General features: G+C 45.4%; 1 protein-coding gene and 1 pseudogene across 2 annotated transcripts in view; one reads left to right on the top strand and one right to left on the bottom strand.

Annotated features, from left to right (window-relative positions):
* The window catches only part of ENTPD1 (ectonucleoside triphosphate diphosphohydrolase 1), a 182,973-nt gene that overhangs the window by 44,926 nt on the left and 112,352 nt on the right, over positions 1–25,695 (bottom strand). For both annotated transcript variants that reach the window (XM_040361453.1, XM_040361452.1), the window contains exons 2-3: positions 11,392–11,516; positions 6,148–6,265 (exon numbers count right to left, since the gene is read on the bottom strand). In XM_040361453.1, the coding sequence (XP_040217387.1) occupies positions 6,148–6,265; positions 11,392–11,516 (243 nt within the window). The remainder of the gene's footprint in view (positions 1–6,147; positions 6,266–11,391; positions 11,517–25,695) is intronic.
* LOC120912495 lies at positions 7,409–7,589 on the top strand (annotated as a pseudogene).

The raw sequence follows: 25,695 nt of genomic DNA, 5'->3' as shown, positions 1-25,695 counted from the left end.
AAACACAATAGTGTAATACAGCCAGACACAACAATACCGCTGCCAATGCTATGCGCCGATCCACTCACGCTCTCCCCGTCTTTGAATCAAGCCACTCAGTAACGAAAAGTGTAGAGGTCCTCACTCGGGAACTTCCGACAGATCTCGTACAGCAGACTCCTCCCCCACGCGTTGCGTCACTTGCCACGTGACTTAATCATGGGTAATGTCCATAGAGCAATCAGCTCTATGGACATTACCCATGATTAAGTCACGTGGCAAGTGACGCAACGCGTGGGGGAGGAGTCTGCTGTACGAGATCTGTCGGAAGTTCCCGAGTGAGGACCTCTACACTTTTCGTTACTGAGTGGCTTGATTCAAAGACGGGGAGAGCGTGAGTGGATCGGCGCATAGCATTGGCAGCGGTATTGTTGTGTCTGGCTGTATTACACTATTGTGTTTCCCTTTTTCTTACATGTCCCACACCTGTTGTGGTGTATTGAAGAGGGGGGCTGAAGCCTGTTTTTTGCACCATCGCTAATGACCAAGGCTGTGTCGTTGGAGCTACTGAAGTGATTTGAAGCTGAGTATAAGATACCTGTTTCACAGAGCTGTTGTATCCAGTGACACTCTCACGCTGCTGCTAATCAACATTGTTTAACCCTATTTTACCATCTACTCTACAGGGACGTTATTCTGAGATTGAGTACTATTTGATGCTCTGAATTAATTAGCTTTGTATTAATTTATTAATTAATTTTTATACACTAATTTTTTTTTCCCTCATCTATATATATTTTGTGTGCTTCGCCCCACTGTGGCAACACGACTAAGCCCCTATTCAGGGTTTTGAATTATTATCACAATTGGATTGATCTTAGTAAGGTATCACATAAATTAGTTGTTTTTAGCGCATATGTCTGTATACACAATGTTTACTGCGACTGTGCCACCCACTTGTTTCATATATACAGTCTGTGATGACCACGAGTTATAATGAATTTTTACAATGGGAAGTTCTCAGGCTATGCAGGGATGATCCCCTCTCACTGTCATGTATTATCATGTTCCCTTTTGTACATATATGAATTTTACCGTGACATTATTTATTGAACTGTATGAACATGTATGGTATATAATAAATGTACCTAGTCTTGACCCTCCGCTGATAACTGTTTGCTTCATTTAAAGTCCCGCCCCCCCCTCCTTTCTCTATTGCCTTAGGGATGGAGGCTTGGTGCTACCCCTGGCCCTTGCCTCACTCAAAGTCCCACATACTTCCTTTATATATGCTTTGCATTTTAGGGATGGAAGTGCACAGTTTTTTCAGAGCCGGGTCGTTACAATTCTCTGAGCACTGGCCACATTGACCAGTTGTTTTATTTATTTATTTTGTTTTGTTGTTTGGTTAATTTTCATGCTTGTTTGATGATTTTATATTCATTCTTTGGCATCAGGTATATTTTTTCTACCACTCTCTTTAGTAATTTTTTGCCCTCACTTTCTGTGCTGACAGTGCCCATTGATCTGGATTGCGGACCTCTACTGGCCCGTGTTGTCCGGGACTTGTGACGTAGACTGCCGAATCTCCTCCCCCTCTCCAGCATTGGGGGGCGGGTGGATGCTCATGCACTATACGTCAACGTCACGGTTTACGCAGCGTGCGCGTGATGTCTCCTTGTGAGCATCATCGCGCCGCTAGCGTATTGCCACCAGCAGCTCACGGGGATGTTTTGGCGCCAAACACCATGCGGTTTCTCCGACACGGTGCTGACGCCTCCCCCTCACTATGCATGCCCACGTGACGTTGGAGTCATTGGCGTGCGGACCCATTTAAGCTGCACCCCGGGCAGACCACACTATGTATGGTGGTCTCCTGGAAGTAGGGCCACATTTCCCATACCTCTTAGCCGGGTGACATATGGATCAGCTGCAGGTACTACAACCTGTTTTTTACCTTCCACTCCCTGCTCTCAACTTAGTATTTATCCTTTTTGGCCCATTTGCGAATTTTATCAAATTCTGCATGTCTTACAGATATCCTGTATGCTGCCCCTCATAATTTCTTACTATGTTGGAGCCACCACCATCTTGGGAAATTCCCTTCCCCTCTGGCTTTTTACTTGGGTCCCTTTGCTAGCCATTTGCCTCCACAACTCCCGGACCAGACTGCCCTACGGGGAGTCTCCAGCTCTCATATGTTAACTGTCGCACACCCACTGTGAGTACCCCCTATTTAGGGTTGTTTTCATCTTCAATCCCTATTTGGGATATATGTTTACCTCTGATCCCTCTTGCATGTTAGTGACCCCTCAAACTTACATACTTTTTTTCAGATTTTGACATTGCTGCTCCTGATGAGTGAATATAAACCCTTCACGAAACGCGTAGAGCCTCTGTATACACAATGTTTACTGCGACTGTGCCACCCACTTGTTTCATATATACAGTCTGTGATGACCACGAGTTATAATGAATTTTTACAATGGGAAGTTCTCAGGCTATGCAGGGATGATCCCCTCTCACTGTCATGTATTATCATGTTCCCTTTTGTACATATATGAATTTTACCGTGACATTATTTATTGAACTGTATGAACATGTATGGTATATAATAAATGTTCCTGGTCTTGACCCTCCGCTGATAACTGTTTGCTTCATTTAAAGTCCCGCCCCCCCCTCCTTTCTCTACATTTCCCATGATGCTCCACTACACTGCAGAGTTCACAAGCATCATGGGAAATGTAGTTCCAAAACATCTGGAGTGCCAAGGTTCGCCATCACTGGAGTAGGGTATGGTCAAAACCCCTGATCTCTCCATGTCCCATTGGGAAAATGACCCATAGACACAGTAGGAAGTAGAAGATAATCTCTCCAAAATTAGTGGAGTGCCTTTTTACAGTTTCTATCAAAACAAGTCTTTCTTCCGGAAGATTTTCCTTGAATTTTTTTTCCAGTAATAACAAACTTTTGTTTTTGTTTTTTTTACTTCCAGTCCTGACAATGATCACCAGGACAAATAGAGAAATTGGTCACCTTAGAAGAGACACAATCACCAAGAAAAATCTAAACCAGCCAGATCATAAAGCGAGCAGTCTAAAGTTTTAATAATTCTCAATTTGGCCATAAAAAAAAAAAAATCTATCTGGTTTCGGGGAGCAATAAACTACCCTCTTCATCAGGGCTACAAAACAGACATAAACCATACAAAAGATGAGGCTGATTGGGGTTGGTTTACTAAAGGCAAATAGACCATTCATTTTGCAAGGGAAGTTTCTTTTTGCAAGAAATTTTGCTGGAATGAGGCAAAGCTGCTGCTGCTGCTGCTTTTGAGGTTTCAGCACAAAAATTTAAAATTGAAAATTTGCCTTACACATGTATGTCCTTTGCAAACTGAAATTTTACCACATTCAATACACTTTCGGGGGTAAGTTCCTTGCGAAGCAAACAGCCTATTTGTCACTAATAAATAAACCCCATGGCCCAGATTCACAGACACTGGCGCATATTTATGCCGCCGTAGCGTATCTCCTTTACGCTACACCGATGCAGCGCAGAGGGGCAAGCACTGAATTCACAGAGCACTTCCTCCCAAATCTGCGCTGGGTTTCTCAGGCGTAAGTCGGCGTAAGTGGAAGTGGGCGTGAGCCATGCTAATGAGGCGTGACCCCATGCAAATGATGGGCCGAGCGCCAGACTGATACGTATCGCCAACTGCGCATGCGCCGTCCCGTGGGCGTATCTCAGTGCACATGCTCACAATCACGTCGGAACAACTGCCTAACATATGTCGGATCACTGCCTACGGCGTGAACGTAACCTACACCTAGTCATATTCACGTCCTACGTAAAATACGTCGGCTTGTGTTCCCTGGTGCAGCCCTTTGCATGGATGCTGCTGAGTTACACCTCCTTTATGGGGCATAACTTTACGCTGGACGTATGACTTTACGCACACTGCGTCGGACGGACGTACGTTCGTGAATCGGCATATCTCCCTCATTTGCATATGTGAATAGAAAATCAATGGGAGCGCCAAATATGTCCAGCGTAAATATGCGCCCACTCTACGCCGGCGTAGGCAAGTTACGTCGGTCGGATGAAGCCAATTTTCAGGCGTATCTTAGTTTCTAAATCCGGCGCATAGATAAGATGGCGCAAATTTGCACTTACGCGGCATATCTCGAGATACGTTGGCGCAAGTGCTTTGTGAATCCGGGCCCTTGTGTCCATATGTATACGTGAATAAGAATGAATAAATAGGATATTAGAAAAAGTTTCTTATTTCATAAAAAAACATAAAAACATAAATGGACACAATGAAATTGTAATGTTGAATAAAATACCACAAACACAAACAATAAAACTGCTGCCATTTACATATTATTGTTTCTAAAGGACAGGGCAGAATAAGAATGTGTGCAGTTTTATGGTAATTTTGTGGCCCATTCAAAAAAAATGCAGGTTGTGGTATTGAGTCTTAACGCAACATAGAATACACAGTGATTGGAGCAGAACTGATCACATGACTTTGACAGGTCACGCCCTTTACTGTTGTTTTTTCTTAAAACTCAGTTCATCCTAAAAATGGTCCTCTGGTTTCAGAGTCCCTAAGAGCCGGTTCACACTGGGGCGACTCGTCAGGCGACTCAGCCGCCTGACAAGTCGCGTCCCATTCTTTTCACCAGAACCGTTCTAATAGGAGCGACGCAAGTCGCTCCGACTTAGAAAAAGGTTCTTGTACGACTTCGGGGGAGACTCGGGGCGATTTGCATTGACTTCTATATAGAAGTCATTTTGCTAATCGCCTCTGAAGTCGTCTTCAGGACGACTTGCCGAGTCGCCCCCGAAGTCGTGCCGCCCCAGTGTGAACCGGCTCTAAGGCCCCGTACACACGACCGAGTTTCTCGGCAGAATTCAGTCAGAAACTCGATCGGAGCTGAATTCTGCCGAGAAACCCGGCCGTGTGTACACTTTCGGCCGAGGAAGCCGACGAGGACCTCGGCGAGGAAATAGAGAACATGTTCTCTATTTCCTCGTTGTTCAATGGCAAAAGTCGGCTTCCACACTGAACTCGACGAGGAACTCGATGTGTTTGGCACGTCGAGTTCCTCGGTCGTGTGTACGGGGCCTAAGCCGTTGAGCACCTTAGCAAAAAAACTGCTGGCAGAGCTTTTTTCCGAGAAAACCGTTTGTGTGTATGGTTTCTCGTTGAGAAAACTGTTGAGAATCTTGACGAGAAAATAAGAGAACCTGCTCTCTATTTTCTTGTTGGGAGTCTCAATTTTCTCGTCATGATTCTTATCGGGCTGGTTTACGACGAGAAAATCGTTTGTGTGTATGCTTTTCCGAGTCTTAAAAAATGGCGCATGGTCAGAATCAAGTATGAGACGGGAGCGCACCTTCGGTAAAACTAGCGTTCGTAATGGAGATAGCACATTTGTCATGCTGTAACAAACCGAAAAGCACAAAGACTGAAAATCGCGAATCGTCTCTCTCCAAACTTTTACTAACGTGCGGTAACACAAGATTAGCAAAAGCAGCCCCAAGGGTGGCGCCAGTGGAATCGAACTTCCCTTTTATAGTGCCGTCGTACATGTTGTACGTCACCGTGTTTTAGAACAACGAGATTTTGGCTTGATAGTGTGTATGCAAGGAAAGCTTGACAAGAATCACGTTGAGAAAAACTACGCTTTTTTTTACGAAGGTATTCTCGGATGTGTGTACAAGGCTTGAGATTTAGAAGTGAGTAGTATTTTTTTTGCAGAGGAAACCGGTCGTGTGTACATTTTTTGACGAGGAAACTGTCGAGGATCCCATCGAGCCAAAAAGAGAGCATGTCTTCTTTTTCCTCGACGGGAATGGAGAAACTTGCCTTGACGAGTTCCTCGACAGCCTAACAAGGAACTCGACGAGGAAAACGATGTGTTTCGCCTGTCGAGTTCCTCGGTCGTGTGTACGAGGCTGTACATCTGCTTTATAAATCCCCCATTAAACTGCCCACATATATCAAGACACACCATAATCGTCCTTAGGCCAGGAAATCCAGCCAACCTAGTTAGGTGATGCATGGCCAACACACAAGGCCACTGTGAGCAGGATGTGACCGGTTCACTTTAAAGGTACTCTGTAGAGTGGTAGAAATACAAATTGTCCAGATTCACTAACCTTCTACTTTACATTCTTTTACTTGGTGAACAACACCCGTGTCGTTTTCCTTCTCCGCTGGCCATCGATAGATGTACAGACTTGTGTGTGAGGATCCAGCGTCTAGCACAATACCATACTATAGAAGACATAACATAATTAGATACTTATAATGGTCAGGGGTCCCACAAATGCTTAGCAATATAGAGTATGTTCAGCTTTAACTTTGTTTATATAAATCCACAGAGTGCCTGGGCTTCCATCACACATCGGCACATGGCTAATATAGGCTAAGTATAGGCTGGTACTGTGAGACGAGTTAAAGCTGTCTAATGGGGTAATGGTGTATATAATCTTCTACATTTGTCAGCATGTTTAGCCCTGGAATCTCTCCCAGACTTGGTAAATGGTACGTTACAGTCTGAAGCTGACACTAATGATCTTCTCTCTTGTAGAAGAGGCGCACAATGAAAATAAAGACGGCAGGCGCAGATAAGGGATGTTATCGAGTAGGCTCTGCCATTTTAATTATGTGTTACCATTCTCAAACACCAAGCTTTCTTGAAGGATGTTGTATGACCTGGCATTCTCCAGCTAACATTGTTATTAATGTTACATCTATAAAGTCACGGGGTAACTATAGAGGATACGGTCCAACAACACAATTACAGGGCACCTGGCTCCCAGTTTCCATCTTGAAGACACTCTGTCACCAACGTAAAAAAAAAAAAAAGCAGGTGAAAGAAAAGCAAAAAGATCAAGTATTTTAAATGCTTACTTTGGAGTGTTTTTCCTTTCCATAAATTTTATTCATTCACTCGCAATAGGCCTTTGAACTTGCTAAAAAATGTGACTGCTTCAGGAACAGTCAAATTCCTAGCACAGCCCTCTCCCTTTTTGCATGTCATAGCCCTCTCCTTTTTTGTGGCTGTCTAACTACTGTATGTGCTGGCCGGTCTCCTCTGACTTGCCTCATTTCCTTACATACCCTTTTATATAGCTACCAGGGGGAGGAGCATAGGGGAATACTATAAAGTGTCTCTTAGGTGGCAGCTCTGAGGCCTCGTACACACGACCGAGGAACTCGACGGGCGAAACACATCGTTTTGCTCGTCGAGTTCCTTGTTAGGCTGTCGAGGAACTCCACAAGCCAATTTTCTCCATTCCCGTCAAGGAAATAGAGAACTTGCTCTCTTTTTGGCTCGTCGAGTTTCTCGACAGTTTCCTCGACGAAAATGTACACACAACCTGTTTCCTCGGCAAAAAAATATCTCCCAGCAAGTTTCTTGCCTGGCAGGGGAGACACCATGATCATGAAGGTGGTTCTCCCAGGGCGAGGCACGGCTATTGCACACTCTAGGCCGTGCTGATCGTGGTTGTCTTCCCTGCCGCTTCTCGGCCTTTTGGCTAGGACTAGGTGTGGTATCTGTCCTTATCAGTTGTCAGCGGAGCGCTGAAGCACCTCCTACATGGGGAGGGTGGATGCAATCCAATGACGTCATTGCACCTGGAAGGATGGTTTCAGCAGGGACTACGCTGTGCTGCCCGACAGATACTGGGGGCCGGCCCATGGTTGCGTCTGAGCCATCTGGAAGGGTGCTCCTGGTGAGGATGGGTGCTGCGCTTGGTCTTGGTCTTTTTGCCGAGTTCTAGTCTGGCCTTCTGGCTGGCTGGTGTAAGTGCTATCTCTGTCAGCGATCCGGTTGGAGGAGCTGGTAATGCCCTGTATGGTGGAACGGGGTAGGACCATGCAAATCCACCGGGTTGGCTGGCAGGGGTGGAGGGCTGCACTGGCCGGTCGGGGGGTCGGATATGGAACGAAAAGCCTATGGTGCATGTGCCCCTGGAGTGGCAGTCCAGGGGTATCTGAAGATCACTGTGTGTGAGGGACACATTGATTTAAGATACCACACCAGATACACGCTTTTTTTAGCACCTGCCTCCTGGGCCGGGCCTGTTGGCTAGGACCGGAGGAATTTTTTATTCCTGGCCGGAGGGCCTGGTCATTGTTGAACACAATGACCACTTCTCTTCACTATCCCTTTCCCCCACTTTATTTAATTTAAGCCTGTGTTTGTCACTTTTTTGTCTTTTTTTGTTGTGCACGTTTTGTGTCACTGTGTGATTAGTAGGGTGCGGGTCGTCGGGCCAGCCCTGAACGTCTTGGGAGTAGGTGGACATGGCCTTCTGGCTTAGTTCACTTGCTCTCATGGGGTCTCCCTTCGGGGGAGCCCCACCTAGTACTGGGAGGGTTCTGTTTCGGCAGTCCCTCCGAGGAAGTTGGGTCCGTGTCGGCTTCGGTTGCTCGGACCACAGTACCTCAGTCCACGTCTGGAGCCTAACGCCCCGGGGATCAGGGTTTGGGTCCCTCTTCACAGAAGGACCACTTGACGTTGCACCCGTCAGCACGTTTTTGTGAAAACTCTTTATGTGTGTTCACATTTTTTCTGCAACGGGTGGAGTTTTTTGGGTGTGTTCACACGCCATAGGCTTTTAAAAAAAAAAAAAAACTAGAGGTTTACATATAAGGATCAAGTACTAGAGGTTTACATCTAAGGACCATGTACTAGAGGTTTACATCTAAGGATCATGTACTAGAGGTTTACATCTAAGGATCATGTACTAGAGGTTTACATCTAAGGATCATGTACTAGAGGTTTACATCTAAGGATCATGTACTAGAGGTTTAAGTACTAGAGGTTTACATCTAAGGATCAAGTACTAGAGGTTTACATCTAAGGATCATGTACTAGAGCAGGGGTCTCCAAACTGCGGCCCGAGAGCCAGATGTGGCCCTTTGTTAGCCTTTATCCGGCCCTTGGGGCACAATTCCTTCTACTGACATGAGGCACTATTCCTCCCATTGACACCAACAATAGGGCACTATATTATTCACTGATACCAATGATGGGATACTATTCCTCCTACTAATAGGGGGAATAATCCTCTTCCTATTGACCACCAACCCTGAGGCCATATTTGTTCTCACTGATGCCGGGTCCGTGACATTTTCTTCCCTTGCTGGCCCCAATCCGGCCCTCCTAAAGTCTGAAGGGCAATAAAGTGGCCCTTTGTTTGAAAAGTTTGGAGACCCCTGTACTAGAGGTTTATATCTAAGGATCAAGTACTAGAGGTTTACATCTAAGGATCATGTACTAGAGGTTTACATCTAAGGATCATGTACTAGAGGTTTACATCTAAGGATCAAGTACTGGAGGTTTACATCTAAGGATCAAGTACTAGAGGTTTACATCTAAGGATCATGTACTAGAGGTTTTACATCCAAGGATCATGTACTAGAGGTTTACATCTAAGGATCAAGTACTAGAGGTTTGCATCTAAGGATCAAGTACTAGAGGTTTACATCTAAGGATCATGTACTAGAGGTTTACATCTAAGGATCAAGTACTAGAGGTTTACATCTAAGGATCATGTACTAGAGGTTTACATCTAAGGATCAAGTACTAGAGGTTTACATCTAAGGATCATGTACTAGAGGTGCACATCTAAGGATCAAGTACTAGAGGTTTACATCTAAGGATCAAGTACTAGAGGTTTACATCTAAGGATCATGTACTAGAGGTTTACATCTAAGGATCAAGTACTGGAGGTTTACATCTAAGGATCAAGTACTAGAGGTTTGCATCTAAGGATCAAGTACTAGAGGTTTACATCTAAGGACCATGTACTAGAGGTTTACATCTAAGGATCATGTACTGGAGGTTTACATCTAAGGATCATGTACTAGAGGTTTACATCTAAGGATCAAGTACTAGAGGTTTACATCTAAGGATCATGTACTAGAGGTTTACATCTAAGGATCATGTACTAGAGGTTTTACATCTAAGGATCATGTACTAGAGGTTTTACATCTAAGGATCATGTACTAGAGGTTTTACATCTAAGGATCATGTACTAGAGGTTTACATCTAAGGATCATGTACTAGAGGTTTTACATCTAAGGATCATGTACTAGAGGTTTACAGCTAAGGATCAAGTACTAGAGGTTTTACATCTAAGGATCAAGTACTAGAGGTTTACATCTAAGGATCATGTACTAGAGGTTTACATCTAAGGATCATGTACTAGAGGTTTACATCTAAGGATCAAGTACTAGAGGTTTACATCTAAGGATCATGTACTAGAGGTTTTACATCTAAGGATCATGTACTAGAGGTTTACATCTAAGGATCATGTACTAGAGGTTTACAGCTAAGGATCAAGTACTAGAGGTTTTACATCTAAGGATCATGTACTAGAGGTTTACAGCTAAGGATCAAGTACTAGAGGTTTACATCTAAGGATCATGTACTAGAGGTTTACATCTAAGGATCATGTACTAGAGGTTTACATCTAAGGATCAAGTACTAGAGGTTTACATCTAAGGATCATGTACTAGAGGTTTTACATCTAAGGATCATGTACTAGAGGTTTACATCTAAGGATCATGTACTAGAGGTTTACAGCTAAGGATCAAGTACTAGAGGTTTTACATCTAAGGATCATGTACTAGAGGTTTACATCTAAGGATCATGTACTAGAGGTTTACATCTAAGGATCATGTACTAGAGGTTTACATCTAAGGATCAAGTACTAGAGGTTTACATCTAAGGATCATGTACTAGAGGTTTTACATCTAAGGATCATGTACTAGAGGTTTACATCTAAGGATCATGTACTAGAGGTTTACATCTAAGGATCATGTACTAGAGGTTTTACATCTAAGGATCATGTACTAGAGGTTTTACATCTAAGGATCGTGTACTAGAGGTTTACATCTAAGGATCATGTACTAGAGGTTTTACATCTAAGGATCGTGTACTAGAGGTTTACATCTAAGGATCAAGTACTAGAGGTTTTACATCTAAGGATCATGTACTAGAGGTTTACATCTAAGGATCATGTACTAGAGGTTTACATCTAAGGATCATGTACTAGAGGTTTACATCTAAGGATCATGTACTAGAGGTTTACATCTAAGGATCATGTACTAGAGGTGTACATCTAAGGATCATGTACTAGAGGTTTGCATCTAAGGATCAAGTACTAGAGGTTTACATCTAAGGATCATGTACTAGAGGTTTGCATCTAAGGATCAAGTACTAGAGGTTTACATCTAAGGATCAAGTACTAGAAGTTTACATCTAAGGATCATGTACTAGAGGTTTACATCTAAGGATCAAGTACTAGAGGTTTACATCTAAGGATCATGTACTAGCCTTTTGCCTAAACATTTGCAGAGTTATGTGATGGGACTTCCATTACCTTAAGATTCTCGGGAAGAGGTTTATTCTGCAGCACTGCTACAACAGCTAAAGCAGCGATCCCCAAGACAAAGAAAACTCCAAGGATGAAAAGGACCTTCTTGTTCCATGTCTTCTGTTTTGCAACTGTAACCAACCAAAAGAAAACAGAAATTGTGAGTAAGATATGAAATGAACATTAACTAACTCAGATGGTGACAGAACAGAGGTTTAGAGACCATAGAACCCCACTAAGCCTAACAAGTGTCTATAGCAGGGGTCCCAAAACTTTCTAAACAAAGGACCAGTCTACTGTTTTTCAAACTTTAGGGGGCCGAACTGTGGCCAGTGGGAGTAGAAAATGCCACAGCGTCAGTGGGAGTAAACAATGCCACAGGCTTGGTGGACAGTGGGAACAGAAAATGTATATAGCGCCTGAGGTCAGTAGGAGGAGGAGTAATGGTTCATCATTGATATCAGTGGGAGGAATAGTGCCCCATCTTTGGTGCTAGTGGAAGAAATGGTGCCACGTCGCTGGCGTCAGTGGAAGAAACAATGCCCCATTTTTGGTGTCAGTGGAAGGAACAGGGCCCCATCTTCGGTGTTAGTGGAAGTAATAATGTTCCATCATTTATATCAGTGTGGGGAATAGTGCCCTATCTTTGGTGTCAGTGTGGGGAATAGTGATCCATCTTCAGTGTCAGTGGGAGTAACAGTGTTCCATCATTTATGTCAGTGGAAGGAATGGTGCCACATCTTCGGTGTTAGTGGAAGTAATAATGTTCCATCATTTATATCAGTGTGGGGAATAGTGCCCTATCTTTAGTGTCAGTGTGGGGAATAGTGTTCCATCTTTAGTGTCAGTGGCCCAGATTCAAGAAGCACTTGCGCCCGCGCAACCATAGGTTACGCAGCGCAAGTGCTTACTTGCTCCGGTGTAACGAGTGCTCCTGATTCAGGAACCTCGTTACACCGACTGCAGGCTAAAATCTGCGCGGCATAAGGCTCTTATGCCTCGCAGATTTTAGGCTGCATTCTTGCGGGGGCCGCTAGGGGGCGCTCCCATTGTGTATCAGCGTGTAGTATGCAAATTGCATACTACCACTGACTCACAAGCTTGCGCGGGCCCCGCGCAAGCCAGGTACAGAGTTTCCGTACGGCTACGTTTAGCGCAAGGCTGCCCCTTCTAATAGTAGGGGCAGCCAATGCTAAAGTATAGCCGGCCTTCCCGCGCCGTGAAATTTGAATTTCACGGCGTTTGCGTAAGTGAAACGTGAATGGCGCTGGACGCCATTCACGTTCACTTAGAAGCAAATGACGTCCTTGCGACGTCATTTGCCGCAATGCACGTCAGGAAAGTTTCCCGACGGAGCATGCGCTGTACGCTCGGCGCGGGAGCGCGCCTAATTTAAATGATTCCCGCCCCCGGCGGGATCATTTAACTTGCGCGCGCTTACGCCGGGCAAATTTGCCGGCGCGCCCTCGCAATTCACGGAGCTACTGCTCCATGAATCGAGGGCAGCGCAAAATATTTGCGGGGGCGCAGGGCAAAATCGTTGCCCTGCTCCCCCGCAAATATCGCGCAATTCTACTTGAATCTGGGCCAGTGTGGGGAATAGTGTTCCATCTTTAGTGTCAGTGGAAGTAACAGTGTAGTGTAAAGTGGATTTGCCTTCCGTAAATAACCCCCAGTAGTTTTTAATTTTTGCTATAATAAATATCCCAATTTAAAAAAAAAAAAACGTTTTTTTTTTCTCAGTTTAGGCCGATATGTATTCTTCTACATATTTTTGGTAAATAAATCGCAATATGCGTGTAGTGATTGGTTTGCACAAAAGTTATAGCGCCTACAAAATAGGGGATAGTTTTATGGCATTTTTTATTATTATTATTTTTTTTTTCTAATAATGGCGGTTGTCTGTAATTTTTGTCAGGACTGCGATATTGCGGCGGACAGTTCGGACACTTTTGACACTTTTGCGACCATTCACATTTATACAGCGAACAGTGCTATAAATATGCACTGATTACTGAATAAATGTGACTGGCAGGCAAGGGGTGAACACTAGGGGGCGATCAAGGGATTAAATGTGTTTCCTAGGGAGTGATTCTAACTGTGGGGGGGAGGTGACTGATTGGTGTCCCTATGTACAAGGAACACACCATCGGTCTCCTCTCCCTGACAGGACGTGGATCTCTGTGTTTACACACAGAGATCCACATCCCTGGCTCTGTAACTGCCGATCGCGGGCACCCGACGGACATCGCGGCCGCCAGGCACGTTCATCGGCACAAGAAAAATAATCCTTTCCAGTGATAAGATAAGTTTCTTTTTGAATACTTTTTCCCATCAAGTATATTGTGTTTTTAGGCGCTGAATTCATTCCTATTTTTAGAGTGTTTATTTTATTTGTTCACAAGTTTCTGGCAGGACAAAAAAAGAATTATGTTCATTTTTTGAGTTATATTCAGAAAGCAATCAACAAGAATTGTAAAAACTAATATAAATGTTCACAACTTAAAAGGAAAATTCAAGTTTTGTTAAAAAAAAAAAAAAAAAAGACAAAACAAAACATAAAATATTTCCATTTCAGCCATGGTTTCCGAATAGAGCCAAAAAGAATGTCTCTTCCTTCAAGCCATGGCAACAGTACTCAATTTGTTCAAGGAATTTCTCAGAATTCCTATTTTTCTGCTCACACACTTGTCCCACTGTATGTGTTAGCGGTTTTCACAGAGCATGAACTAAAAACTGTACAGAGAGAAATATGGGACTGTCTGTCTGGCCGTCTCTGAAGTATGTAGTATAGTGGCATCTGAATGAAGTCAGAATTTCCGATCTGCATATTAGTGGTGACTTAGACTAAGGATGTAGAGAGAAAATTTACAATGCATGAACTTTTTGTTAAATTTTGCTGTAAGGCCTCGTACACACGACCAATTTTTTCGGCAAAAACCAGCAAGAAACTTGCTGGGAGAATTTTTTTTGCCGAGGAAACTGGTCGTGTGTACATTTTCGTCGATGAAACTGTCGAGAAACTCGACGAGCCAAAAAGAGAGCATGTTCTCTATTTCCTTGACGGGAATGGAGAAAATTGGCTTGTCGAGTTCCTCGACAGCCTAACAAGGAACTCAACGAGGAAAACGATGTGTTTCGCCCGTCGAGTTTCTCGTTTGTGTGTACGAGGCTTCACAGTGTAGTTGTCTGGCCAAGTACTAATAAATAGACCCACATTATCCTGTCGCTGGAAATAATTCCCCAGTGTCAGGATCACTAAGGATGTAGAGAAGACACTCACCTTTTCCGACAGTGATGCTTGCTCTATGGCAGTGGTTCTGAACTTGGGGGTCGGGACCCCCTTGGGGGACAAATGAGGTTTTGCCAGGGGTCACCAAAACCTGGGCTGTTCCTGAAGCCAGTGGCCACCCACTCAACCTCTACACAGTTCATTCATTCAGTTCACGGCATAGCTGGGGGGGGGGGGGGGGCAGGGACTAGAGGTCAGCTGACTGGTGAGGAATGTGAAGTGGGAGGGGCTGGAGGAGACCCTATCTGCTGATTTCAGCATAGGTGTCACTGCTACGAGAAACCACAAAGTCGGAGACACAGTGAGTAACACTACCTTTAACCACTTCCAGACCGCCGCATGTACATTTACGTCGGCAGAATGGCACGGACAGGCACATTGGCGTACCTGTACGTCCCTGCCTAGACGTGGGTCGGGGGTCCGATCGGGACCCCCCCAGTACATGCAGCGGTTCCCGTGGCTTCAGGAGCGATCCGGGACGAGGGCGCGGCTTTTCGTTTCTAGCCGCCCCCTCGCGATCGCTCCCCGGAGCTGAAGAACGGGGAGAGCCATATGTAAACACGGCTTCCCCGTGCTTCACTATGGCGGCGCATCGATCGAGTGATCCCTTTTATAGGGAGACTCGATCGATGACGTCAGACCTACAGCCACACCCCCCTACAGTTGTAAACACACACTAGGTGAACCCTAACTCCTACAGCGCCCCCTGTGGTTAACTCCCAAACTGCAACTGTAATTTTCACAATAAACAATGCAATTTAAATGCATTTTTTGCTGTGAAAATGACAATGGTCCCAAAAATGTGTCAAAATTGTCCGAAGTGTCCGCCATAATGTCGCAGTCACAAAAAAAATCGCTGATCGCCGCCATTAGTAGTAAAAAAAATAAAAAAAAATAAAACTATCCCCTATTTTGTAAACGCTATAAATTTTGCGCAAACCAATCGATAAACGCTTATTGCGATTTTTTTTTTACCAAAAATAGGTAGAAGAATACGTATCGGCCTAAACTGAGGAAAACATTTTTTTATATATGTTTTTGGGGGATATTTATTATAGGAAAAAGTAAAAAATATTGCATTTTTTTCAAAATTGTCGCTCTATTTTTGTTTATAGCGCAAAAAATAAAAGCCGCAGAAGTGATCAAATACCACCAAAAGAAAGCTCTATTTGTGGGAAAAAAGGACGCCAATTTTGTTTGGGAGCCACGTCGCACGACCGCGCAATTGTCTGTTAAAGCGACGCAGTGCCGAATTGTAAAAACCCCTTGGGTCATTTAGCAGCATATTGGTCCGGTCCTTAAGTGGTTAAAAGTCCTCACTACAGTTCTCAGATCAGCAGATGACCTTGATCAAGAGCACCTAAGTTGGCTGATCCCAACTCCCTGCCAGCACTGCCACTGATCCCATACTGCCCACTAGGGAGTTAGAGAAGGAATAACAAATAGAGAATACATGAAAGGGAGAGGAAAAGAGGGGGGGAAGAACCAAAAAAGGGACAGAAAGAATAAGAGAAAGAACAAGAGGGACGGCTAGAGAGGGATGGTGAAAACAAACAAGAAATTAGGATAGAGAGAGATAAAATGAAAAGAAAGGAGAACAAAGAGAAAGAGTGGTACATCCTAAAATGTACTATAAGGGGTTTTAATATTGTACGAGTGGAAAGGACTCAGGGAGCGCTAAATGTCCATGGGTTAGGGGCGCAAATTACTTGTGCCGACAACCCACGACAGGAAAATAATTTTACTGTTAAGGGTCCCCACAACTTTTATCAAGGGGTCACAGCACTAGAAAGGTTGAGAACCACTGCTCTATGGTCAAACAACTTGGGTGTCCCTCCATCCTTGGTCTTTCACGGGGCAGGATCACTAGTATGTCATGGCCCCTAGGGCCCTGTGAAAATGGTAGTAACTGCAAACCAGTACTGAAAATCTCACCCTTTCAGTCACTAGGAAATATTAGAAGATGGTAGGTCATTTAAAGTAGATGTAAACCCAGTCATTAAAATCAAATTTTTATTTTATGTCTACATAATTTCAAAAGTTATGGTCAATACATGAAAATCTGAAGCTTTCATAAAACAGTATCAGGTGATCCTGCTATAAAGATCCTTGTTCTGGTACTTTCTGTAACAGGGTGACAACGTTCTATCTTTGTCTTCCAACTGTGCTTCTGCGTTGTCACTCATAGTGGCTTCTGACGGAGACTACAAGTGGTTGGTTTAACGCACATTACACAGGCATGGCCCAGTGTTGTCATCATCAGAAACCCTGCAAAGTACCATGAAATCATCACTAGAGTGCATGTAGACAGGAACAGGCTACAAAGGGGCTGCATGAGATGCAACAAACACAGAAAGGTGCAAATAGTAATTCATAAAAAAAATAAAATCAGGTTCAGTCACTGGGCAGCTGGATTTTCCATCCTCGTAGGGATTGACATTAAATCTGGACACATGACACACTTGACTAGGCTGTGAGCAGGCTTCCCTACTTAGTAGGCACGTGCTAAATCCTCTTTTTGCCCCTTTATTACAATGGCACTCCAAAGACATGCTGGTAGGTTAATTGGCTTCTGCCTAAATCTAAATTGGCCCTAGTATGTGAATGTGAGTTAGGGACCTTAGATTGTAAGCTCCTTGAGGGTAGGGACTGATGTGAATGTACATTGTATATGTAAAGCGCTGCGTAAATTAACGACGCTATATACCGTATTTATCGGCGTATAACGCGCACTTTTTTCCCCTTACAATCAGGGCAAAATCATGGGTGCGCGTTATACTGTCTTTGTCGGTTGTCTCAGAGTGCCGCCGACAAAGACCGACAAAGACCGAGCCGAGCCGACTGTACTGGGCACTCGGCTAGGCTCGGCCACGCCCGCAGCCACACGAGAGGAGCCGAGAGGAGCCAAGAGAAGCCGAGAGGAGCCAAACACACCGGAAATCCAGCTCTGCACAGCTCGACCGAAGAGCCAAACTTAAACCGGACAAGGCCGCCGATGGACACCGGGCAAGACAGCAGACGGACGCCGGGCAAGACATCCAAAATGTAAGTTTTTTCCTTAAACCTTAAACTTCCCTTCTAAACTTGGGCTGCGCGTTATACGACGGCACGCGGTATACCCCGATAAATACGGTACGTACCTAAATAATAAAAATAATGACCTTGGGTCAGCTTTATACAGCACTTAATACCATTAAGATTATACCATATGACAAGACTTTTGTAGACACTTCATCATCACACAACCCTAAGGCCAAAATATGTGGACACCCCTCCAAAGTTCAGGGTTTTCCATTGAAGGGTAATGTAAATGCCATCCAAACACACTTTAGGTAATTGTGAGCAAACTATGATAACAGTTTGGGGAAAGCTCTTTTCTGTTCCAGCATGACCGCACCGTTGTGTACAAAGTCAGCTCCATAAAGACATGGTTTGATGATGGTGTGAAGGAATGCAAAAGCCATGACCTTAACATTTGGGATGAACTGAAAAGTAGATTGTGAATCAAATTCTCTTATCCAACATTGTTACCTAATGGGCCCAAATTCCCAGACGCACTCCAAATTCTTGTGGGAGGAGTCTTTCTAGAAAAGTGGAGACTGTAATAACAGCAAAGGAGGGAACAACTCTATAATAATGGCCATGGTTTTGGAATGGGATGCTCACAAGCTGATATAGGTGTAATAATTCCGCAGATAATCTCCAAAATCTTGGGCGAAGCATTCCCAGAAGATCGGGGCTGTAGTAAAAGGAAATGACAGACCGACTCCATATGATTATTGCCCAAGGATTGTGGAATTGGTATTTTATTAATAAAAACATGGCAAATATTAATGATACATTGTGCTGTAGCAAACTACTTGGCCCGGATTCTTAAAGCACTTACGCCGACGTATCTACTGATACGCCGCGTAAGTGCACGGATGCGCCATCGTATCTATGCGCCTGATTCTGCAAGTAAGATACGCCTGAATTTTGGCTTCATACAACTGATGTAAGTTTCCTACACCGTCGTATCTTGGGCGCATATTTACGCTGGCCGCAAGGGGCGCTTCCATTGATTTACGCGTCGAATATGTAAATGACCTAGATATGCCGATTCACGAATGTACTCGCGCCCGTCGCTGTAATCTACGCCGTTTACGTAAGGCGTACGTCCGGCGTTAAGTTATTCCACATATAGGAGGCGCAACCCATGCAAAGGTATGGACGTCGGAACAGCCATTGTATTTTACGTCATTTACGTAGTACTACGTGAATAGGGCTGGGCATAGGTTACGTTAAGTGATTCGACGTATCTTAGGCGTTCGTTCCGTGATTCTGAGCATGCGCACTGGAAAGCGTCCACGGGACGGCGCATGCGCCGTTAGTTCGGCCCCTCATTTGCATGGGGTCACGCTTCATTTTAATGTATCACGCCCACTTCCTTCCTACTTTGAATTAAGCGGGCTTACGCCGACCAATTTACGCTACGCCAACGCAATGTAGGGAGCAAGTGCTTTGTGAATACTGTTCTTGCCTCTCTATGTTACGTCGGCGTAGCGCATATGAGATGCGCTACGCCCGCACAAATGTACGCCGCTCTACGTGAATCCGGGCCCTTGTCTTTAAAGTTAGGATGTAAATAGAATTTGATTTATGTGAGCCCAGGCCAAACTAAAACATCCATTTGTGGGAGAGATGACATTTAGAAGGACACTGGGGTTGATTTACTAAAACTTGTGGAGTGTAAAATCTGGTGCAGCTGTGCATGGTAGCCAATCAGCTTCTAACTAAGAGCCTTGGAAGCTGATTGGTTTTTATGCAGCGCTGAACCAGATTTTGCATTCTCCAGTTTTAGTAAATCAGCCCCAGTGTAACCATTATGTGCAATGGGCATGAAGGACGGGCCCTCCAGGAGTCTGGTTATTTAGCCAGTTCCACACCCAGGTGCCTAGAATTTGCAGGAACAGAGTGGCATGGCCTCGATCTTTCCCACCAGCTCTAATTCATATACAGATTCCAGCACTTCTCCGGCCCAAAGGCCTGATCAAGAGCAAACTTCATCTGGCAAGTTGAGAGGTCTCGCTATATCGAGGGTTACAGATCTGGTCCCTGGATGAGCCCTGCCCAATAACTGAGCATTGGAAACAGTAGCCCAGATATCCTAGAGAGTGTAGCCGTATAACCTGCCCTATTGCTGCACTGATAGGCCCACTGACACCAAATCACCACCAACTCCTTACTCGAGTTAGCTGTTAGAACACTCCCAGATAAAGGATGTAAACTATGCCTCTTTGAGGCCAACTCCAGGTCACTTCCATGAAAAATAATACAACATTTCTTTGACTTTATTGAAAATTTTACTAATTATTGATAACCTAGCAGTCCATGTCACTGGAAAACCACATAATATACAGAAACAGTTCAAGCCTCAACAATAGGAATTTCTGAGGCCCCGTATACACGTCCGAGAAACTCGACGAGCAAAACATCGTTTTGCTCGTCGAGTTCCGTGTGAAGCCGCCGAGGATCTCGGCGAGCCAAGTTTCCCCATTGACTAACAAGGAAATAGAGAACATGTTCTCTATTTGGCTCGACGAGTTCCTCGTCGGTTTCCTCGGCCAAAAGTGTACACACGACCGGTTTCCTCGGCAGAATACGGCTCCCATCGAGTTTCTGGCTCAATTCTGCCGAGAATCTCGGTCGTGTGTACGGGGCCTAAGTCTCAGGCCTCGTACACACGACCGAGAAACTCGTCGTAAAAGAAACATCGTTTTCCTCGGCGAGTTCCTTGTCAGGCTTGTCGAGAATCTTGTCAAGCTTTCTTTGCGTACACACCATCAAGACAAAATCTCGTTGGAATCTCCGACAACAAAAGTTCTTGTCGGAAATTCCGATCGTGTGTAGCCAACATTCCGTCGGAAAAAAAAATCCACGGTTTTGTTGTCAGAATGTCCGATTGTGTGGACGCGGCATAACAGTGGCCTTATCCAAGCAAATGCAGTCACTGTTAGTTGTCCAGCTGTCAAAATACAATAGCCGCAGCAGAAAATTCATCCATCCACACTGCACAGCCGATTCCCCTTTGTAGTTGAAGGGTATGTCATTCCTCCAGGAACTAACTGAGCTGACCTGGAACTAACTGAGATGGCCTGGAACTAACTGAGATGGCCTGGAACTAACTGAGATGGCCTGGAACTAACTGAGATGGCCTGGAACTAACTGAGATGGCCTGGAACTAACTGAGATGGCCTGGAACTAACTGAGCTGACCTGGAAACAAGTGTTCGGCAACTTTGGCCAGAATAAATCTGCGGTCTGACTGCACTTAAAGCGGATGTGCCACTAAAACAATATATTAAAAGCCAGCAGCTACAAATACTGCAGCTGCTGACTTTTAATATAAGGACACTTACCTGTCCAGGAGTCCAGCGCCGATTGCAGCAGATGACGAGCCGATCGCTCGTCACCCTGCTGCTCCCCCCTCCATCCACGGTGAGGGAACCAGGAAGTGAAGCGCTCCGGCTTCACTGCCCGGTTCCCTACGGCGCATGCGCGAGTCGCGCTGCGCCCGCCGATTGGCTCCCGCTGTGTGCTGGGAGCCGAGTGTTCCCAGCATACAACGGGGGACGGACGGGAAGCAAGGGAAAAACCCGTCTTTTTCCCGCATCGTAGAGCCGGAAGTGGGTGCAGATACCTGTCTGTAGACAGGTATCTGCACCCCCCTCCCCCCTGAAAGGTGTCAAATGTGACACCGGAGGGGGGGAGGGTGCCGATCAGCGGGACTCCACTTTAGAGTGGAGATCCGCTTTAAGTAGTCCCATTGCCTGGCATCTGCTAATGCTGACAACAGCCCAGTGCTGGCAAGGGATGTAATTAAAGGGGTTGTAAAGGTTTGTTTTTTATTTTCTAAATAGGTTCCTTTAAGCTAGTGCATTGTTGGTTCACTTACCTTTTCCTTCGATTTCCCATCTAAATTTTTTTTTTCTTTGTTTTCTTTGTCTGAATTTCTCACTTCCTGTTCTTCCTCAGTAAGCTGTTCTGGCTGACTAACCCCCATGGATGATGGGGACAAGCTTACTGAGGAGAAACAGGAAGTGAGAAATTCAGACAAAGAAAAAAAACATTTAGAAGGGAAATCTAAGGAAAGGGTAAGTGAACCAACAATGCACTAGCTTAACTCCCATGGCGGTATTCCCGAGTCTATCTCGGGGTGGTATTTTATTACCAAAAGCGGTAACCCCGAGCCAGACTCGGAATCGCCTCACAGCAGCCACAGGCATGGCTTACTTACCTTGTCCCTGAATTCTGCGATGCCGCCGCACTGTGTGATCGAGCGGTGTCTTCTCGCTCGATTCACAGTGTCCCTGTGTGCCGCCGAGCTCCGTTCCCTGCAACTTTACGACGCACGGGGGCGGAGAATGGCGCCAATTTCAAAAAAGTAAATAAACACAATACATACAGTATACTGTAATCTTATAGACTACAGTACTGTATGTAAAAAATACACCCCCCCCTTGTCCCTAGTGGTCTGCCCAGTGCCCTACATGTACTTTTATATAATAAAAACTGTTCTTTCTGCCTGCAAACTGGAGATTGTCCATAGCAACCAAAAGTGTCCCTTTATGTCAAAAATGGTTTTAAACCAGCTAGAAAACAGCGATAATAAATTATAATCACTTGCAGAATTGAGCGATAGCGATTTGTGGGGAAATTCGTCATAAAAAAATAAAAGTAATGACAGCGACAATTCTGCAACTGAGCAAATTTCAGTGATTTTGAGTTGATTACCGTATCTATTGGGGTATAGCACGCTCCCGCATATAGCGCGCACCCCTAAATCTGCCCAGAAATTCCTCTGAAAAAAAGATTTTTGTACTTACAGTATGGTGTCTTGCACGTCGTCCATCGGCGGCCTCGTCGGGTCCGGCGTCCGTCTGCGGCTTCGGGTGTCCTCTTCGTCGGGTCCGGCATTCTTCTGCGGCGTCCTCCTCGCTCGTTTCCCGCGCCGAGTTTGAATACTGCGCCGGCATATACCGAGCGCAGTACACTCGCGTATAGTCGGCAATGCTCGCGCTGACGTCCTGGACGTACAGGACGTGAGCGCGAGTGTAGCCGAGACTGCCCGACTATACACGAGTGTACTGCGCTCGGTATATGTCGGCGCAGTATTCAAACTCGGCGCGGGAAAGCGGGTATCGGCGTATATCGCGCACCCACGATTTTGCCCTGATTTTCAGGGCAAAATAGTGCGCGTATACGACGATAAATACGGTACATTATTGAATAATTTTTATTATAATTATATTATTATTTGTTATAATTATTTATAATTATTTATTATATTATAATTTATGGTTTTGTTTTTCAACCTTTATCATACCCGGAATGTCTACTAGACTCTTGTTCTGACAGATTTAAGTGAGTTATTCCTTAGGCCCCGTACACACGACCAAACATGTATGCTGAAACTGGTCCGCGGGCCAGTTTCAGCATACATGTTCGGTCATGTGTAGGCGCGAGCGGGCAGAATTCCAGCAAACATTTGCCCGCCGGGCCTTTTCCCAGCGGGCAAATATTCCTGGACTTGTTTTAAAACCGTCCGCTGGAATCCTGCCCGCTCGGACATGTACGGTCGTCAGTACAGACCTACCGTACATGTCCGAGCACCCGCCGTCCCTCGCATGCTTCGAATGACTTCGACGCATGCGTGGAAGCATTTAAAAGGCAGGCCCGCCCACGTCGCCGCTTCATCGCCGCGTCATCGTCGCGGCGACGGCGCGGACACGCCCCGCGTATTGTTTTCGCGCGGACTTCTGTACGATGGTTAGTACAGCCATCGTACAGAAGTCCCCGGGCAGACATGTACGGTGAAAACGGTCCGACGGACCGGTTTCATCGTACATGTTTGCCCGTGTGTACCCGGCCTAAGAATTACAAGCCTACAGTATAAAACGCCAAATTTCCTTGCAAAAAAATGGTACCGCTTTCAGCACCTAAAATCTGAAATAATCATACCGCCAGGGAGGTTAATATGATATACAGAAGCTGTTCTTTGAAGGTGCTAGGAGAAATGTTGGGGTGCTTTTCTGCCTAAACCCACCCAATTCCAGTACATACATTCAGTATTAGAGGCGCAGACCTGCATACTGCCATGTTCCTGATAAAAAAAACGGCTGCATTAAAATTTAAGAATGTGGGTCGTCACAGATTGCGGCACTTTGCATGGTCCTGTAAGCGATCAGAAAGTCCCCCAGTAAGTTTCCTGGTTTTCATACACATGTAAAAATAAGCAGCGGTGGGACTAAACGGCAGATCTACAAAGGCGTGCTAAATAACCAAGCGCTGTTGAGCTTGGTCCCTGCATATTACCACAGCCAACTGTGAAGAAGTGGAGTGTCTGGCTGGAAGCAGAGGGGGCAATACCCTGCTGTCCGGTGGAATTATGTCACTAGAGTGTAAGCTGGGATTCCCTGCGGCATGGCGTTGCACATACTAACAATCTGTGCCATTCACTGCCTCTTACAAAGCACATTCTTTCCATCTGGATACGTTCGCACTCAGCCAAACACTGCAAGTGAAGAACAAGCAGAGGCCAAGATAGCGGCTGAACGGCCTCTGTCTCTTCCAGAGCTATTTGCATAATAAGCAGGAGAAAGGGCCAGGCCACTGTCCAGCTGCCATTGCCTGACAGTAAGACTGACTGTAATCAACTAGACGTTTGTGTGCTCAGAACTATGCAGGACCTGTTCTGTAGGAAAGAGCCAGTAAACCATTCACCAACAGGAGCCAAGAGACAGGAAGTCTACAGGGGGCATTTAAGGGAAGCATCTTAGACACTGAAGCCAATCTCTCCCCCCCGGATCATTTATTCCCATCATATCCACCAATCAAAATCTATTCCAGATACCCAAAGCCAGATACAAGTCCAAAGGAGATCGAAGATTTGCAGTCCAGGGACCTCGTCTGTGGAACGATCTACCAACCACCATTCGGTTGGAGGTGAACCACTTGGCCTTCAGGAGAATGATGAAAACCCATCTCTTCTGAGGTCAAAGGGGCTCTACGCATGGAATCGGTTCAGCGCCCAGAGGCGATTCAGTTCATGTGATGCGCTATATAAGTTTTTCACTCACTCACTCATAATTGTAATCGGCGGCTACATGGAGATATTCAAGGACAACCCTGGCCATCAAAGTAAACTGCTAACCTCTTCTTCTGCCATATTAACTACTTTGCCTTTGGCTGGAAGCATCTATAAGGCCCAGTACAGACGACCAAACATGTCTGCTGAAACTGGTCTGCGGGCCAGTTTCAGCAGACATGTTCGGTCGTGTGTAGGCCCGAGCGGACAGGATTCCAGCAAACATTTGCCCGCCGGGCCTTTTTCCAGCGGACAAATATTCCTGGACTTGTTTTAAAACAGTCTGCTGGAATCCTGCCCGCTCGGACATGTATGGTCGTCTGTACAGACCTACCGTACATGTCCGAGTGCCCGCCATCCCTCGCATGCGTCGAATGACTTTGACGCATGCGTGGAAGCATTTAACTGGCAGGCCCGCCCACGTCGCCGCGTCATCGACACCGCAGACACGCCCCGCGTATTGTTTACGTGCGGATTTCTGTACGATGGTTAGTACAGCCATCGTACAGAAATCCCCGGGCAGACATGTACGGTGAAAACGGTCCGGCGGACCGGTTTCATCGTACATGTTTGCTGGTGTGTACACGGCCTTAGTCTATGACGAATATTCAATTTTTAAGTACCCCCACAGCTTACGGTATACTCGAATCACCTTTTTGCGCCTGATCTCCCAAACTTTGGGGACCCGGTACCGGCCGGCTGTAGGTCGGCCTGGACCCTAAACTTGGCACACATATAGCCTCACTCTTCCTCTATTAGGCTCCATGCACACTGAAGCTATAAAAAAACGCCAGTAGCTTTGCAGGGAGCCTTTCAACGTTTTTTAGCATTTTTGCAATAGCTTTAACCTCCCTGGCGGTATGATTCTGTCTGAAAAAAGATGCTGAACGCGG

The sequence above is a fragment of the Rana temporaria genome, chromosome 8 (assembly GCF_905171775.1).
Source record: "Rana temporaria chromosome 8, aRanTem1.1, whole genome shotgun sequence".
In the NCBI taxonomy this organism is placed as follows: domain Eukaryota; kingdom Metazoa; phylum Chordata; class Amphibia; order Anura; family Ranidae; genus Rana; species Rana temporaria.
This window is presented reverse-complemented; position numbering and strand designations above follow the sequence as displayed.